The 18,852-nt window shown below is 38.2% G+C and overlaps 1 protein-coding gene and 1 long non-coding RNA gene across 7 annotated transcripts in view; one reads left to right on the top strand and one right to left on the bottom strand.

The window, feature by feature from the left end:
* The window catches only part of SRGAP1 (SLIT-ROBO Rho GTPase activating protein 1), a 271,254-nt gene that overhangs the window by 180,219 nt on the left and 72,183 nt on the right, over positions 1–18,852 (top strand). For all 5 annotated transcript variants that reach the window (XM_035002229.1, XM_035002228.1, XM_035002230.1 and 2 more), the window contains exons 5-7: positions 3,647–3,829; positions 4,279–4,407; positions 17,753–17,974. In XM_035002229.1, coding sequence (XP_034858120.1) covers positions 3,647–3,829; positions 4,279–4,407; positions 17,753–17,974 — 534 coding nt within the window. The remainder of the gene's footprint in view (positions 1–3,646; positions 3,830–4,278; positions 4,408–17,752; positions 17,975–18,852) is intronic.
* Positions 2,968–18,852, bottom strand: part of LOC118008630 — a 37,301-nt gene continuing 21,416 nt past the window's right edge. The window contains exons 5-6 of one of the 2 annotated variants that reach the window (XR_004678729.1): positions 5,786–5,897; positions 2,968–3,797 (exon numbers count right to left, since the gene is read on the bottom strand). This is a non-coding gene — a long non-coding RNA (uncharacterized LOC118008630). The remainder of the gene's footprint in view (positions 3,798–5,785; positions 5,898–18,852) is intronic. The other variant, XR_004678731.1, reaches the window with a different exon arrangement.

The following is an 18,852-nucleotide window of genomic DNA, read 5'->3' as shown; positions in this document are numbered from 1 at the left end:
TTTAAAAAAATAAAAGCTTATACTTCTTTGAAAAAGAGAAAACTGTTATTTTATTTTAAATACAAAACACATTTAACTTCTGTCAACAGCTTACGTTTTAAATAATGTAGTTTGTTCTTGCATTCATTATCTGCAATTAGAGTTCTCAAAAAGCTTTTAGTGTTTTTCTCCTCAACTTTTAAAATTCATTCATTGTCATTGTTAACATTTTAGAAAATAGTGGAAACCCTTAGTCACATTGGAAAACTGAACAAAGAAATTTCCTTCTGGAAATTACCATTGAACTGGGTAGAAAATCCTCAGCTATCGTGCTAAACCACATTATGATGGGATATTTACACCCTTTTCTTGCTAGTGTTAGGTCAAGAATGTTTTCCTTTTAACCTAGACTAGTTTATAAGAAACCCATGTTGGCAGCCAGCTCAGTATCCTTAGTTCATAAGGCTGAGTTTGTGCAGATTACTTGCTTACACAGGTCCTCAGCATCTAAATAAAGCAAGAGTTCAGGTCTTTTCTTCAGGGTGTATTTAAAAGAAAAGAATTCTCAGATACCCAGGGCTGTCTGGGATGCCTTTTCATCTCTCTATGATGGGAGTCACATGTTCTCGTTTCTTCCTTTGGCTATTAGCAAGAAGAATATAGACAGCTGAGAGAGAGAGAGAGAGAGAGAGAGAGAGACTTATTCTTTTGTTGGGTTTTTTTCCACCCTCTTTTTTTAAAGATGTAACTGGAACCAGGACCCAAATGGTATGTGGGTTTGCTTCAGGCAGGGTGTACAAACAAGCCAAGCCTAGAAATGCAAGGTGTGTAGTAGATTCATTGACCTCACTGTTTGCCCAGCTGTAGGGTGACTCCCTTTTCATTCCCCAGCTGCCCAGCTGCTGCTTAATGCTATTTTATTTTTCTTTTGAACTGCGGTAGCCAACCAAACTTCTCCTGGACAGGTTTGATAATTACCAAAAACCGATAACTTTGCAATTACACACAGCTCAGGAAAAGCTGCCACGACTTTGCAGTTTCGCCCTTACCTTGTTCTTGTTCAGCAGTGCCTTTAATGTAATTTGCTAGCTTACATTTTGAAGGAAAGACATCATCAGATTTTATGAAAATAAGTAAAGGCTCTTCATTGACCCCATATTTTACACCTCAAATAGTCACCTTGAGAATGTGTATTAAGTTGAACCATTCTTTTTTTTTTTTTTTTTTAAAGATTTTATTTGACAGAGACACAGTGAGAGAGGGAACACAAGCAGGGGGAGTGGGAGAGGGAGAAGCAGGCTCCCCACTGAGCAGGGAGCCCGATGCGGGGCTCAATCCCAGGACCCTGGGACCACGACCTGAGCCGAAGGCAGATGCTTAACAACTGAGCCACCCAGGCACCCCAAGTTGAACCATTCTTAAGAACATGCTGACTCTCTACCTTTTGTGTAATCTACCAAAACAGCAATTTCATATGCTTCAACCTAAATAAATACATTCCAGTAATGCTTCCAGTTCCCAAACTATTTTTTTTTTTAAAGATTTTATTTATTTGACAGAGAGAGACACAGTGAGAGCAGGAACACAAGCAGGGGGAGTGGGAGAAGGAGAAGCAGGCTTCCCGCTGAGCAGGGAGCCCGATGCAGGGCTCGATCCCAGGACCCTGGGATCTTGACCCAAGCCGAAGGCAGACGCTTAACGACTGAGCCACCCAGGCGCCCCCCCAAACTATTTTAAAACTCATCTTTTGAAATGAAAAAAAATCAAGTTCCTTACTTCAAAATGTTACATTAAATCTCATCTAAACAACTACATTTCAGTTATAAAATTGGCTCTGAATAATTTATAGATTATTTATAAATGAAATAATAAAATCCATTTTATGTGGATGAGGGTTTAACATAATTTATGGGAAAGTGCCACCACTGATGACTGGATGCTAAGTTCTGGATTGTTCCTTAATATGTCTCTTGAATTGGAGTCATACCCTACCTATGTTGTCTTTTTAAGCAGTATAATTGTGCTTAAAATAAACAAGGTTTAGAAATGGCCCAGATGTCTGACTCTGCTTATAAAAGCAGATTGAAATTATATTAGAGGGGCGCCTACTGGCTCAGTAGGTTAAGCGTCTGCCTTCGGCTCGGGACATGATCCGAGGGTCCTGGGATCGAGCCCCGCATTGGGCTCCCTGCTCAGCGGGAAGCCTGCTTCTCCCTCTCCCACTCCCTCTGCTTGTGATCCTGCTCTCGCTGTGTCTCTCTCTGTCAAATAAATAAATAAAATCTTTAAAAAAAAAAGAAAGAAAGAAAATTATATTGGAAAACTGTGATTTTCAGGTAAAATCTTTTAAAATCTGTGACCATTACTCTGTATCTACGAGTACAGGGACTATATACAGATATGGTAGATACTATAAGAGTAAATATACTTATTTATTATTTGAAAAAATGTTTATTGAAATATCCATGTTTTCTAAATGCTTTGGGAAATAACTATATAGATCAAGTTTTTTTCAGAATAGCAGAATGTTAAATTGGCAGTGTGTGTCAAAAACCTCGAAAGGTTTGTGCAGATTGTGTACCTCTGCAGTTCTCCTTCTGAAAATGTACCATAAAATTTTTTTAATTTTTTAATTAAAAAATAATAAAAATAAAATTGTTAAAAATGTGCCACAGGAAATGTGATAATTTTGTGCATAAATATTTCTGTGACAATAATATAACCAAAATGTTTAAGGATTTAAAATTTTTAAATTTTTAAATTTTTTTTTTTTAAGATTTTATTTATTTATTTGACAGAGAGAGACACAGCGAGAGAGGGAACACAAGCAGGGGGAGTGGGAGAGGGAGAAGCAGGCTCCCTGCAGAGTAGGGAGCCCGATGCGGTACTCGATCCCAGGACCCTGGGATCATGACCTGAGCTGAAGGCAGTTGCTTAACCAACTGAGCCACCCAGGCGTCCCATAATTTTTAAAATTTTTAAATTGAGAATTCTTTATGTAAGTTTACAGCACACATGGAAAGGATACATTACAAAATTTTATTTTCTATATATTCCTAAATACATTAAAATGCACCTTATTGTAGCATTTCTAAGGGAAGAAATAAGATAGGATGTATATCAAGGGTTTCAGCACAGCTTCATTTATAAAGCAAAAAGTTGAAATATCCTAAAATGTTCAACAATAGGAAATTAGTCAAGCTATGTCCCAGTCATATAAATATTATTCAGCCCTTAAAATTTTATGCAAAAAAAAAAAACCAAACCTCTTTAGTAAGAGCTGTACTAATTTGGAGTTTTTTAGAATTCCAAAGCTGGGGTAAAGTTTATCCATGAGTAGTGGTTTATTCTGCAGATTAATAATGCAGAGATTTTAGAGAACACTTTTAAGCTTAAGGGAAATCTTCAAGTGCACTGAAAGCATGCATAAGACTCTAAATCATTTTTTCATCAAAGCCTGTCCCCTAAGTGCCTCTTCCTGGCAGGTGAATTTGCATATTTCTCTTTGCTTTACATAGAAGCAATAGTCCATAATTCATCTATTTGACTAACAATCTGGCTCTCCCCCTGCCAGTTGGAAGGTGATATTTTTAACACATTCCTCACATAAGGGCTTCCATTCACTACAGACAGGCATCTTGTAACAATTTGGGTCACATTTTCACAGGTGATGAAAACATACCATATGTATCATGCAGAGAGCATCAGTGCAGAGAGCAAGCTGAAAGAGGCTGAGAAACAAGAAGAAAAGCAAATCGGAAGGTCTGGTGATCCGGTCTTTCATATCAGACTGGAAGAGAGACATCAGCGGCGAAGCTCTGTAAAGAAAATTGAAAAAATGAAAGAAAAAGTAAGTAAAAAACATCACAGAGCCTTTCTGTCCTCACTTCAGGTGACAATACTAAGAACACTGATGGAATAACTGATAGACGCACATTGTAAATTATTGTGAAATGACACGCATTTCCTCCCACGGGAATGAAAAACATTTAAGAAACATAAAAATCATGGACTAACAGCTGGACATTATTTAGTGTTGAATGCAAAGTACTCAATACACAGCATGGAGAACTTGAATATTCACAAAGAGGTTTCCTTGCAGTTGGGCCTGAAGCCCAAATACATTGCTGGGTACTTTTAGTTACTTAAATCAGATTCATAATGTACTTTTCTCAGAGAACTTCTAAGGTCATTGGCATATGTAGAATCCATTGTTTGAATTAGTAGAAAGTCATGTATGTTTCTCTGACTAAATGACTTTGTTGTCTTTCTCAATACCTGGATCATCTTCATTTCCAGAGACAAGCAAAGTATTCAGAAAATAAGCTAAAATCGATTAAGGCACGGAATGAGTATCTCCTAACCCTTGAAGCAACCAATGCCTCAGTTTTCAAGTATTATATTCATGATCTTTCAGATTTAATTGACGTAAGTACTTGAAATTTTTATATTTTCCATATATTTTTAAATTTTTTTAACTTTTTTGGGTTTTTTTTGTTTGTTAAAGATCTTATTTATTTCAGACAGAGAGAGAGCACGAGCTGGGGAGAGGAGCAGAGAGAGAAGCAGGCTCCTGGCTGAGCAGGGAGCCTGATGCGGGGCTCGATCCCAGGACCTTGGGATCATGACCTGAGCCGAAGGCAGATGCTTAACCAACTGAGCCACCCAGGCGCCCCTAACTTATTTTTTTTTAATGATCTCTACACCCAATGTGGGGCTCAAACTAATGACCCCAAGGTCAAGAGTCACTCACTTTTCCAACTGAGCCAGCCAGGCGCCCCTATATTTTCCATATTAAGAGGTAATTAGCAATAACTACATTTCATTGATTCGAAAACACCATCATTTCTCAAACCAATGTTATTTTATGTAATACTCAGAAGGAAAAACTGCCAATTAAACTATACATGATACACACTATCGATTATAAGATGCATATGAAAAAGTGTGTATCCTAAAACGAATGAAAAGCAAATTATTAGGTTCTGTGAAGCTATGAGTGCCTGGGAAACTCAGCGAGGAAGGAGACCCAGTCATTTTTAAATTATGCGGCTGCACAGCCCTAACTACATTCATTGGTTCAAAGTACATTTCTTGGGCCTTACTATTGTGAGGTGCTCAGGCTATGAGACGCAGATACAGTTCTTTTTTTTTCAGTTTGTATTTTAACGCCAGTTAGTTAACATAACAGTGTTATATGAGTTTCAGGAGTAAAATATAGTGATTCAATAGTTCTATACATCACCCACTGCTATCACAAGTGCCCTCCTTAATCCCCATCATCTATTTCACCCATCCCCCCACCCCCAAGCATATACAGATCTTAACCTTCAGGAATGCAAAGTGGAACAGACAGATGTTAAGTAAATGACTGCAGACATGATAGCTTTGTTCCTAGTTGTGGTAAATACTGTAAGCAAAGTAGAGTGGACTTAAACCACGTTTATAAATTTATCTAACGCTGTACTTTCTCTCTGAGAATATGCTATCAAAAGCAGTATTTGGGCTCATTTAGAATTCTACAAGTATAGGAGCACCTGGGTGGCTCAGTCGATTAAGCGTCTGCCTTTGGCTCTAGGTCATGATCTCAGGGTCCTGGGATGGAGCCCTGTGTCAGGCTTCCTGCTTAACAGGGAGCCTGCTTCTCCCTCTGCCCCCTTCCCCTCCCCCCTAGCCCCCACTTCTGCACGCACATGTGTGCACACGTTCTCTCTCTCGCTCTTGCTCAAATAAATAAAAATCTTCAAAAAAAAAAACCAAAACTCTTCCAGTATATATGTGTACTATTAAATCCATGAGTGATTACTGCAATGACTCCCCGGCTTTAACCCTCTGATCATTCTTTCATTCAGAAAACCTCCAGCACTGTAGGAGACCGCACAGGTGAAACAGAAATCCCAGTCCAAAAATGTCCATCTCTGCAAATAAAAGAAAAAGAGCATTGTGTTGTTAGAAAAGCACAGAGAAGTGGTAGAGGTTCAGAGAGTTATCTGCTGGAAATTTACTCATGTGCTGCTTTGTATTGATTGAATTAAAAAGTTTTAAGATATGATAAAAATTTTTTTCCTGTGGCTCATAGTATCATAATTTAGATACACAGTAGGTTAAAGCAACTTTATTTTTGTGGTGAATGTCTCATGAATTTAGCTATATTAGAGCCACAGTTTGGGACTTTTGCAAAAGAATTGTTAAGTAAGGAAATTATTTTTTGGTTTATTAACACTCTGATGTGCCTTTTTGAGTCTAAAACTATTTTTATCTCATACTATCATAATTTCTTTATACAGAACCCTTTAATAAATAAAACCCAGGAAAACTTTTTTCTCTTCCTTTCTTATCAGTATTTTAATCGAGTAATTAATTTTCTTTTAGCACTCTGATGAATGAAAGGAATTTTTCCTGCTAGACTGCTCAATTTTTTGAATAAAAATGAACAATTTTTATGACCCCTGTTTTCAAACTTATATTTGTAGGGATTCTGCAAAGTGTATGGAATATAGAACTAATTCTCTATAACTACTCCACTTGCTTATTTTTTGGTTTGGGGCTTATTTTTGGAGTACTTGGCTAGACCTAAGCCAGTTTAACACAAGAAAAAGTCTCCATGTATCGAAAAGGTTTTTTTTTTTTTTTTTTTTTTACCACCTGCAAGGTACCAAGCACTAATTTTGACAATGGGGATCCAGCAGTGAACAAAACAAAGTTCTAGTCTTCAAGGAGTTTATGTACTATTTGAGGCGTCCGCTCATATACATATTTACATATACACACACACATTATATAGTAGTGATCATGCTATAAATAAAAGTAAAAGCACTATGGGTGTGCTTCCTTTGATGACATTCAGGAAAAGCCTGCTGTTTGAGCAGGAAAATGAGCTGGAGAGCCACATGCCTAGATGGGGAAGGAATCCCGCGTACAGAAGGACTGGCAAGGCTCGGGGTATGGAGGCAGTGGCGTGTTTGGTAAGCTCAAGATGCTCAAAAAGTAGCAAAGCAGGAGGCCAGTATGGCCAGAGCAGAGTCAGTGAGGAGGAAGGTTCTGAAAGAGAATGTAGGCAGAAGCCACATTACTTAGGGTCTTTTGGACAGGGAAAGGGGTTTAGATTGTGTCCTAAGTGTGGTGGAAAGCCACTAGAGGATTTTACTCAAGGAAGTGACATCACGTGTTTACATTTTAGAGACTCACTCTGGCATCTGGGTGGAAAACAGACCGAGGGAGGTGATGAGAGTGAAAACAGTCTTTTGCAATTGTCCAGGCTAGAGACAGTGTTGATTTGGACTGGCGTGACAGCAAGAGACTTGTGGGAAGTGGTTGGTTGGATTCAAAATACACTGAATAGGAATTTGATATAGTAGATGAAAAGAGGGATAAATGGACTCCTCAGCTCAGGTCCTGAGTAACTAGGTTAACAGTGGTGCCTTTTACAGGGGTGGGGACCATGGGGAGATGTGGGTCAAAGGGCAGGGAGCAGTGGTTCTGTCATGTGTGGTAAGACTGAGATGCCTGTTGTGGAAAGGACAGTAGCATCCTCAATATTAATGGCACCCATAGGACAGGCTTAGCACTTCAGGAGAGTCATCTTCATTGTCATAGGTATTTATTGAGCTCTTACTATGTGACAGGCAGGTGTCCAAGCGTAATCTCATGAAATCGTTGGAAACCATGTGAGGTAAACAGTATTTTCTACACTTTATAGAGCAAAAAACCGAGGCTTATGTAGGCTGGATAGCTTGTCGAAGGTCACACAGCTAGTAAGTGGTAGGCTTCATACTCAGACTTCTTAACCTCCAAATCTAATTAACTCTGATGTAAATAAGTAATGGTTAAATATATCAAGTAATTTTCAATTTTAAGAAAGGGTGGACTTTTAAAAGATCAGCCTTACATTTAAAATGGGAGTAATTCTCAGGGGCGCTTGGGTGGCTCAGTTGGTTAAGCGACTGCCTTCAGCTCAGGTCATGATCCTGGAGTCCCGCATCGGGCTTCCTGCTCAGCGGGGAGTCTGCTTCTCTCTCTGACCCTCCCCCCTCTCATGCTCTCTCTCTATCTCATTCTCTCTCTCAAATAAATAAAATCTTTAAAAAAATAAAAAATAAAAAAATAAAATGGGAGTAATTCTCAGATAATACAACTTCATTATGAATTTTAAAAGAAATGGGTTTGTTGTCATAGTCAACTGAAATTGAATCCTCTCTTAGTGAAAATTATGCATTCATTGACTCACTTTGAAGGCAGTCAGAGTGTGAATGTGTACCTTCTAAAATGGCTGCTTATTTTGTAGGAATGTAATTTGCATATATAGTGGTGATCCTAAAAACCATTAAGCTTGACCCTTCCTTGTGAAAAAGAAAGACTGATTATTATGCAAAGGCATCTAGAATCCTTTATGTTTTGTGAGCTTATTTAGCAAAATCACTTTTATAGTGAGCTATCTAATAATTATTGGAAGAGTTGTTATTTCTCTAATGAGAAAAAGTCAAGATAACGTTTTTAATGCTTAACGTTTTATATGTGAAATGACATGGAAGATACTAAATGTGTCTTGACTGAATCAAAGCAATATAAGTAAGAACTCAAATTGAGACCTTCTTTATATACACCTCCAGTTTCCCTTGGTTTCTACTCATGTCAATAATCTATCTCTTTTCTTATAAATTTCCTATGCTAGACCATGATGAATGGATCTATTGGTATAAAAAAACAGTATACAAATTTTCCATAGAATTTGTATTTTATTATTTATTTTTTAAAAGATTTTATTTGAGAGAGAGAGAAGGCATGAGCATGAGTGGGGGGACGGGCAGAGGGAGAGGAAGAAGCAGACTCCTACTGAGCATGGAGCCCAACGTGGGGCTCAATCCCAGGACCCTGAGATCATGACCTGAGCTGAAGGCAGACGTTTAACTGACTGAACCACCCAGGCCCCTAGAATTTGTATTTTAAAACTAGTCTTTTATTATTACAGAATTAGTACAGGTATATTGTAGAAAATTAGAAAAAATTTATAAGCAAAAATAACATGATCACCTTCTTACCACCCCAGATCATCACTGTTAACATGTAGACTTTTTTTGTGTCCATGTATATATACATTTTTATACCAGAAGAGTATGAAATCATATTACACAGCTTTTTAACCTACTTTTTTCAATCATTGACCCCCATCTTTCCATTTCAGAACATTGTTAAGTCCTCTAATAGCCAGACCATATTCCTTTTTATGACCCCCCAAAAAAACATTTCACAGCTAGTGTGTCTAGACTAGACCAAATTTAGTATCACACATTGCATCTGTGTGATGTGTTCCATTAGTCTTTTTTTTTTTTCTTAAATCTAACAAAGTCCCTTGTTGAGGAGACATGAACAGTTCTTCAGAACATCTCAGCTTCTGAATTTGTCTCTATTCTTTGTTGTGTCAGTTAGCCTGTTTCTCTGTTTCCTGTATTTCCTACAAAGTGAACATTATATAAAGGCTTGATGAGTTCAAATTAAGCACTTTGCAACAGATTACACCATAGGTGATGATGCTATGTCTTAACCCACCAGTAGTGATGCTAAAATTGATCACTAGCTTGGGGTGATGTGACTCTGATTACTCCATGATATAGTTAAGTTTTTGCCCCTTGCAACAAACTGGGGGTATTCTGAAACTTCTTGAGTTTAGATCCTATGAAATCGGAAATACACTAATTCGGAACTCAAAACTGAGCTATAATTTACCTCAGCAGCAAAATGCTTTTTTAGAATACAAATTAATAAGGTAGAAGAAGGTCCAAGGTAAATTTTAGTTTGTAGAGTAACAGTCTCTTAGTTTGAAATCATGTGAGACAGAGAGTTAATTTCACAACAAAAAAGGATGTTTATTATGTCACTTGAAGAAGAAATACGAATTTGGGGCACCTGGGTGGCTCAGTCGGTTGAGTGTCAGACTCTTGATTTCAGCTTGGTCATGGTCTCAGGGTTGTGGGATCAAGCCCTGAGTCGGCTCCAAGCTCAGCGGGGAGTTTGCTTAAAATTCTCTCTCCCTCTTCCCCTCCCCTCACTCACATGCTCGTGCGCTCTCTCTTTCTCTCAAATAAATAAATCTTTTAAAAAAAGAATAAGTACAAATTAATAAGAAATATATTGCAAATATTGGCCAAAGGAAATGTAATTGGTTTGGGAGAATAAAGGCATAATTATAATGGAAAATCGATTGTAGTTTTATAAATCATAGGTTTCACATTTGTAATCATTACTATCTCCAACAATAAGTGCAAAAAAGGCTGTAAATAATTCTATTCAGAATTAGGATGCATTACAAGCTTTACAACCCAGAAGAAAAATCATGCAGGCAACAAATATTTGTAATTGAATGCTGAAATTTTCAAGTGATTATAATTTGCTAAGAGGGCAGTACAAGTCTTATTTCCCATAATCCTAGATGTGCAGTCAAATTCAGCATTCTGTATATCTGGAATTCTTCAAACAACTGGTAATGTAGCCTCTTTCAGTCCAGTTCCACACCTACCCACCCTCAAAAGGTATTCAGAGAAACAAAGTCCTCAACAGCGAATTCCATTGGTGCTTTGTCCCAGAGTATCTGCCCAGTGATGATAAAGTATTTGTTATCCTTTTAGTACAGTTTCACGGTTTCCAGTCACTCCCTGTAAGTTTGCAGGTCACTTTGGAGTTTGAAGGATAATCTTTGTAACTTTTGTAGAATACGGCAACAGAATAATCCCCTACTGCAGCTCATTTTCTTTTTTTTTTTTTTAAAGATTTTATTTATTTATTTGAGACAGAGAGAATGAGAGACAGAGAGCATGAGAGGGAGGAGGGTCAGAGGGAGAAGCAGACTCCCTGCCGAGCAGGGAGCCCGATGCGGGACTCATCCCGGGACTCCAGGATCATGACCTGAGCCGAAGGCAGTCGCTTAACCAACTGAGCCACCCAGGCGCCCCTTTTTTTTTTTTTTTAAGATTTTATTTATTTATTTGAGAGAGAGAGAATGAGAGACAGAGGGCACGAGAGGGAAGAGGGCAGAGGGAGAAGCAGACCCCCAGCTGAGCAGGGAGCCCGATGTGGGACTCGATCCCGGGACTCCAGGATCATGACCTGAGCCGAAGGCAGTCACTTAACCAACTGAGCCACCCAGGCGCCCTGCAGCTCATTTTCTTGGTGAAGATATCTGTCATGTATTTTATTAGCCATTTATACAGAATGAAATTGAAATTAGATTACATCATATACTCCATGCCGTGTTCACTCTATCTAAGTAATCAGCTGTCCTAAAGCTTTTAGCCTTATCCTTTTGTCTCTAGAGACATGTGTTTAATTAAAAAGCAACTTATTCAGAGTTCAGATTTTTCTTAATTAGTTTGACTTAGCCCCATACATAATGGTATTTAGATTTATCCATGAAAACCTGCCAAATTGTAATACTGTGGTCCCCATTAGGCCTGAACCCTTATTAGGAAGATGATAGAGAGATCATAGTAAATGGCTTAGGATAGTGTAGTTATCATGTAAACTGATTTATGTTTTTATCCCTTTGTGATTGAAGGCGTATTTAAAAACTGAAATGAGTTGGATGACTGAAGTAGATGGCTTTAAAAGTTCCTTCCAGTGGAGATGCCGTGGGCTTTTGTTAAAAGAAACTGCTGTTTTCCACGTGCAGCATAGGCTGCTCTCGGTCTCCAGTGCTCAGTGTTCCATCTTGGCCAGACCTCCGAATGTTGAAAGTCACCTACGGCATGTTCCTTGGCTTTCTACCTCCTGGTCCCTTGCCTTGAATACCACATGATGGCTCCTAGATTTTTATCAGCAGCCTTGATCAACATCCAGGACTTCAGATTTGTATGTCCCAACTGCCTACTGGACATCTCTACTCTGATGTCTAATAGGTATCTTGAACATGTCATACACTCAACTTTTTATACCCATTTGCCCCTATCATTGTCCTCATTCTTCACACACATAACAACTTTTTCTTAACCATTTTTTGCACCTAAGTGGCACACCTTTCCACCCATTTGTGCAAACCGAAAACCCAGTTCTTGCATTTCCCACATATAAATGCATCAGCCAATCCTGTCATCTGTGTCTCCTGAATATCCCAAACCTGCTGTTTCTTACTGCTTGCACTGTCTCCTAGACAAAGCTCTTCATCTCCTGCCTGCACTTAGCTTTCTGAGATGGCACCCAACTTCTAAGACCTTCTAATCAGTAATCCATTCTCTTCCCAAGCAGCCAGTGTATTAAAAAAGATAAACTAGACCTGCTGATCCCTGTTTAAAACTCTCCAAAGGTCTCCCATTGTCTTTAGAATAAAATCTAAACTCTTCACCAAGACCCACGTGAACTGGCGACCACCTGCCACTCAGTGTCATCTTCTTCAGCTTCCTCCTAGTTACCATGCTTCAGCTACATTGGCCTTTCTGTTCCCCAGACCCTTGCCTTGGGCCTTTCTACTTTTTGTCTAGAACACTCTTCTAGAGCTTTGCCAGATAGAGTCCTTCTTTTCATTCATGTTGCACTCAGCTGCCCTATAAAAAAGAACAACACCCTTTCCCCAGCACTCCCTGTTTTTCTATCTTCTCCATGGCATTTACCAGCCTGTTTGTTAAGACCTGTTTGTTTGGGCTTACTTTATTTCTTCTCTCTCCTCCTTTGTGATTTGATTCAGGGTAGTTATAGAGATTTGGCCTGGGGAAAAATGCATCTGGTGGCAGCTTCTCTGAGAGAAATGATTGCCTATGGGAGTGGGAGCTGCATTAGGCCACAAATGATTATTGGTCCTACTCATTGGCTCAGGCGTATGCAACCTCCGTTCTCCTCCTGTTTCCTACTTTGTATCCATTTCAGTGTACCATTTTGGCCTTTTTGTTGAACAAAAGAAACTCAGAACAAGTTTTGCTAAATGTTTGGCCGTGGTTATTAAAGTAGCAGCGAGAATTAAATTGTCAGCTCTTTATGGACTATCAGGAACCCAGACATGAGAGCATGTGTGTAAAAGATGCCTGTAGAATTTTAAACATCCTGTTCAGTCCCATGAGATGCCCATCTCTCACAAAACAAGTTTGTGGTTTCTGAGGTGAAACACTGAATAGCTAGAGAGGAAAATAGTAAGGGACAAAGATAATTTATTCAGAAGACATCAACTTTCTTCGTTTGCAGCAAAAGCTGTGAACTTACCTATTTCTGGTCCTTGGAAAGCCTACCCAAAGTTATGTGAAAGCTGTTTTTGCAGTTGTTTGCTCAGGTTGCACTATTGTAGAAAGACTCAAAACAAGGGGTAGGCCAAGTCTTTACCCAATGTCCTTGACTCTGGAATGGTCAAAGCCAAAGCTTATTAATGAGAAGCCAGAGATGGAACCCAGGGCAAAGATCATGGAAGCCTTTCCGATGGAGGCAGGAATGATGAGGTTAAGGTGGACTACTTCTGCAGAAGACTTCCTTCCCTCTCCGTTCTCATGAAAACTGTTTAATTCTGCAGTCACATAGAAGCTTGGGGCTGCCCTCCAGCCACTTCTGGGCCTGCCCTGCAAATGACATTGGCTATTACTATTCTGAAAACACGTGTGTGGGACTTGTTTCCATTGGAGTTCCATTATCTTCACTCCCATCTAGGACCAGCCTTCTACCCAATAGGACTTCTTATGTCGTAAGAGTTTATGCAAACAAATAAACAAGTTATCTTCCTGAATAGCTGTGATCCATTTATACATGACTGTATAACCACCAAGTATATTTCAGCTGGCCTCTCAGCCTTTGGAACAAATCAAAGTATTTGTGACAGTCCTCAAAACCTGAATTTCATCTTTATTTTTGAAACTATTTGCAACCCTTTTGCCTAAAGAAGTTAGCTTACTGTGGCTTACGATTTAGACTAGTAATACCTAGTGGGATATATTTTGGCAGCTGTTAGAATATTAAAAAATAAAACAAAACCAAAAAATACCCTTCTACTTCCAATGCTCTTTCCTTCCCCAGTTTTAATTCATGATTTTATGTATCCATTCAGTTTTTCATCCATCAGAACAGTACTGTTTGTTTTCATAAAATATCTTACTGGTTTCTTATGTATTTTCATCATTAAATGCACTTGGGTTATAACTCAACTCTGTGCAGAAGCTGGTCTTTCATAGTGTCTTTAATAATTCATAACCTCCATAGAATTACTTTAGGCCTTTTAACCAAGTATCGTGAATCTTAACATATCCAGTGTCATTTTAGCATCCAGTTTAGAAAAAAAGGCGATTCTGTGACTGGTCTTGCTGTCTCAGGAGACCTAGAATAAGAATTTTATTCATGTTTCTTTTAAAGGACGCTTGAAAAACCTAGAGCTTAGAAAACACTGCATATCAGAAGTAACAGAATCATGCTAATTAAGTGACTTTACAGACTGTTAAGCTCCGTAGGGATCAGAGAAGGAAATTGTCCATCAAGCTCATCACAGAAACCTCCACATGAGGTATAGCATTCAAAGTCCAGAAGACACCTAGGGGTTCCTCTGGATTGGATAAGAAGCCACATGCATACTTCTCCCCAGCATATTAGGAAACCACCAATGAAAGCCGGCTACCTTACTAGGTCTAGTGCTTCCAAATCCACCTGGGTGAACTGAGTGGCATGCACAATACTGTTGTAATTTTGACATTTCCTCCCCAAAGATGCAACTCTTAGAAATTTGAGGAGCAAACTGTTTAAGTCTGGGAATAATAAAAACTTAAACATGTATTTTTCCGAACTCTACTTCAATTAGGTAGTTGGGGTTGAATTTCTTTATTTTTCTTCCTCTTTTTCCTTTGTTCTTCCTCTCTTTCAAACCTTTCTGAGCTGAAAAGAGACTTGGTTTAGAGGGGAGCATTTTCTCTAGGTTGTTTCTTTCCTCAGTGTCAATTTTCTGTTAACTCCCACTGGGAACCAGTACTCATAAAATAAAGCAGCTTATGTGATCTGCTTCATTATAATCAAGCCGAATTGGTCTTCTTTCAAAATAGTTGGGTGTTTTGAAGCACTAGTACATTTCAAAGAAATGAGGCCCATTTCCTTTACCAATTCATGTTCGCACAAGATGAGGTATTACTGAAAGAATAATTTTTCGGTCCCTCTGATGTGTATAAAATGGCTACACAGAACCTTTCTGAATTTCGAGGAGCAAATGAAATAAAAGAAGACTTTTCTCATCTGAGACTAGAATTTTTTAATTAGCTGGAAATTATTCTCTATATTTGAGTGCAGCTGATTCCACTGAAAATGTACCAGTGATGAGACTGCTGCATTTCACACTTGTTTTGCTTATATTTGTAATTGTGATATGGCAGCTTCTTTCTGCTTTTTTAAATCAAGTAATATTTACTCAAGTTGATTCTCTTGCCCGCTTGGAGAAACAGCACTCCCAGTGGACAGGGTTATGGGACCTTTTTTTAATCAATGTTTTAGTGCAGTGCTTCTCAAACTTCAGTGTGCATATAATATCACCTATGGATTTTTTTTTTTTTTAAGATTTTATTTATTTATTTGACAGGGGGAGTGGGAGAGGGAGAAGCAGGCTTCCCGCAGAGCAGGGAGGCCGATGCGGGGCTCGATCCCAGGACCCTGGGATCATGACCTGAGCCGAAGGCAGACGCTTAACGACTGAGCCACCCAGGCGCCCCTGGATTTTTTTTTTTTAAGCTTCAGATTCTAATTCAGCAGGTCAGGGCTGAGGCCCAAGATTCTGCATTTCTGGCAAGCTCCAGGTGATGCTGATGGTCTACAGACCATACTTCGAATAGCAAGATTTTAGAATATCTCTATAGAAAAATCCCAAATTTAATAATTCTGAAATTGGAGGGTGAGGGTAGAATTAAATATGTTAACATTTCTAAGGACAGGTCAGTGATTGAATCTGTGCCTTCATAAAGGTCAGTCTGATGGTTCATATCTTGGTGGATGCATCCTTTTACAGAGGTTACTTCCTTTGTGCCCCTCTACTACTCTCTTAGTAGCAAAGTAATGAACAACCTAAATGCAGATTCCTTGAGAATGAAGATTATGTTTTACTGTATTCCAATCTTCATATTCCTGGAGCCTAGCAAATTTCCATGCACCTAATAGATGGCCAATTAGTGGGTTGAATTGAATCAAATTGAATTGATTGAATTGCATTGGAACAATATAGGGATGACCTGGTTTTGTACCTTTCTAGACCACTTCCTCTTTAAGAGATTTATATTGCTTCTATGTATAAATTTAAAATTCTTTCAGTAATTTATAACTGACCAATATCCAGAGTTATATTTTTTCAATTATATTTCTTAAAATGCAACATGAAAAAATAAATGCAAATACAAATTAAAGGTAATGATGAAGATTTAAGAATCCCAAAATTCTATCTCCACTAAAAGGACTTTGGCAGTCATTTCTTATTTACAAATTTTATTCTAGGTCCTGAACTTTTTTGGCAGATTCAAACCTGTTCTTCTCACTTCTGAAAGAGTACAGATTATTATGGAGTCGTCAGTAAATTGTAAAAATCCAGATTACAGTTAGTATGTTTATGTCCTACAAGGATTTCAATAAATCATAGTATCAGTAAGCATGAAGAAATTTAAATACTGTTTTTTCATTATTTCCTTTCAGTATTTGGTTTTGCTGCTTTTATATTTTAACAGCTTTCTTGAGATACTGTTCACGTACCATATAGTTCATTCATTAAAAATCTATAATTGGCTTTTAGTATATTCAAAGTTGTGTAGCCATCACCATGATCTATTACAGAATATTTTCATTACCCCAAAAAGAAGTCCTACAGCCCTTAGCCACCACCCCCCAGTTCCTCCATCCCCTAGCAACCACTAATTTACCTTCTATCTCTGTAGATTTACCTATTCTGCACATTTCCCATAAATGGAATCCTACAAGGTGTGGTTTCTTTCAGTTAACATAATGTTTCAAGGTTGATCCTACATGTTGTAGCATGTATCAGCACTTCCTTCTTTGTTGTGACTGGATAATGTTTCATTTTGTTTATTTATTAGTTGGACATTCGGATTGTTTCCACTTTTCAGCTATTAGTAATAATGCTGCTGCAGATATTCATGTACAGTTTTTTTGTGTGAAAATTTGTTTTTATTTTTCTTGTATAACTAGGAATGGAACTGCCAAGTCATATGTTAACTCTCTGTTTCACTCTCTGATGAACTGCGAGACTTTTCCAAGGAGGCTGCAATATTTTACATTCCCATCAGCAGCATATAAAAGATTCCAGTTTCTCTACATTCTTCCCAATGCCTATTATCTTTTTTATTATAACCATACTACTGGGTGTGAAGTGGTATCTCATTGTGGTTTTGTTTTGCATTTCCCTGATGACTAATGATGTTGAGCATCATTTCGTGTGCTTGTTGACCATTTGTGTATGTTTTTTGAGAAATGTCTGTCCAATTGCTCATTTTTTAGGTGGGCTAGTTGTCTTTTCATTATTGAGTTGTAGGATTTCTTTATTCTAAATACAAATTTTTAAAATTAGATACGTGATGTGCAAAAAATGTCCCATTCTGTGGGTATTCGTTTTGCTTGATAGTGCCCTTGAAGCACAAGTCTTCAAATTTGATGAAATCTAATTTATTTTTTCTTTTGTTGCTTGTACTTTTGCCTTATCCAAGAAATCAGTGCCTAGTGCAAGATAATGAAGGTTTACTCCTATGTTTTCTTCTAAGAATTTTATAGTTGTTGCTGTCACATATAGCTCTTTGATCCAATTTGAGTTAATTTTTATATGGTATTCTTTTATTTTTTTAAGTGCTGTGATCTTGGCTACCATGCAAGTCTGAACAGGGCCCTGAGAACATATCTGTCTGCAGAGTATAATCTTGAAACTTCCAGACATGAAGGCTTGGACATTATTGAGAATGCAGTTGACAATTTGGAGCCCAGGAGTGATAAGCAGAGATTCATGGAGATGTACCCTGCTGCATTCTGTCCACCAATGAAGTTTGAGTTTCAGTCTCACATGGGTGATGAGGTCAGTAATTGATTGTTTTAAAACCAATGAATTGTCTTTTCATTGTATTAGTTACTCTTCACCTGCTATAACCTAAGAGTTGTCAGAATTCCCAGTAGTGTTCTCTCTCCTGCCTTTGTTTGGGATCTTAGCTAGTTACATCCTAAGATCAGCCACTACCACCTTCGCCCGCCCTGCCCCCAGCCACAACCACCTCTTAAAGCAAGGGTGGAGAGCTCAGATGCCTACAGAGGCCAAACCTATGTACAAACTCGGTTGTAAGCACTACGCTGTCTCAGGATAGTTAGTCCTTCCTCCACCTCTAGACATTCAAATTTAAATTCAAAATGAAACATTTTGCTGGCCCAACAGAATCTCTCTGAAGACTTCTTGTAATCTTCATTTAAAGATCCCAATAAAGAAAAATAATTGTAAATGACAGGAGCATGGGAGAGAGGGGGGAAAATGCAGAACATTTTTTAAGACTCACATTGTCTCCAAACTGGTAAAGTGAGCCTTAGAAATGATATATCTTAGGTTCTTTATATGAATTTAGCTTTCTATCCTGTTTTGCCCAAGGAAGAAAATCCATCTAAGCTGTGTACGAGTTGCAGTGGTGTATTTTATCGTCTGCGGCCGGGAAAACAAGAAGAACCAATTAATGAGCACACTATATGGCACTTGGTCTTCCAGCTGTGCAAAACAATACTCATAGATTAAAAATTCAATGTTACCTTATTGTGGTGACAGTATGTTTTTAAAAATAGATACAATACCAATGACAGATTTCTTTAATGTCATACTTTTTTCTGAGACATCTAGTGTTAAGATTTATAAGATATGTGTGTGCCTGCTGTATTTCTAACCCAATTTTATATTTGCTTGATCTGATAGAGTAA

The sequence above is a fragment of the Mirounga leonina genome, unplaced genomic scaffold (genome assembly GCF_011800145.1).
Source record: "Mirounga leonina isolate KUSES-001 unplaced genomic scaffold, KU_Mleo_1.0 Mir_126, whole genome shotgun sequence".
Lineage (NCBI taxonomy): Eukaryota > Metazoa > Chordata > Mammalia > Carnivora > Phocidae > Mirounga > Mirounga leonina.
The sequence above is the reverse complement of the archived record's forward strand: the minus strand, read 5'-3'. Positions and strand labels throughout refer to the sequence as shown.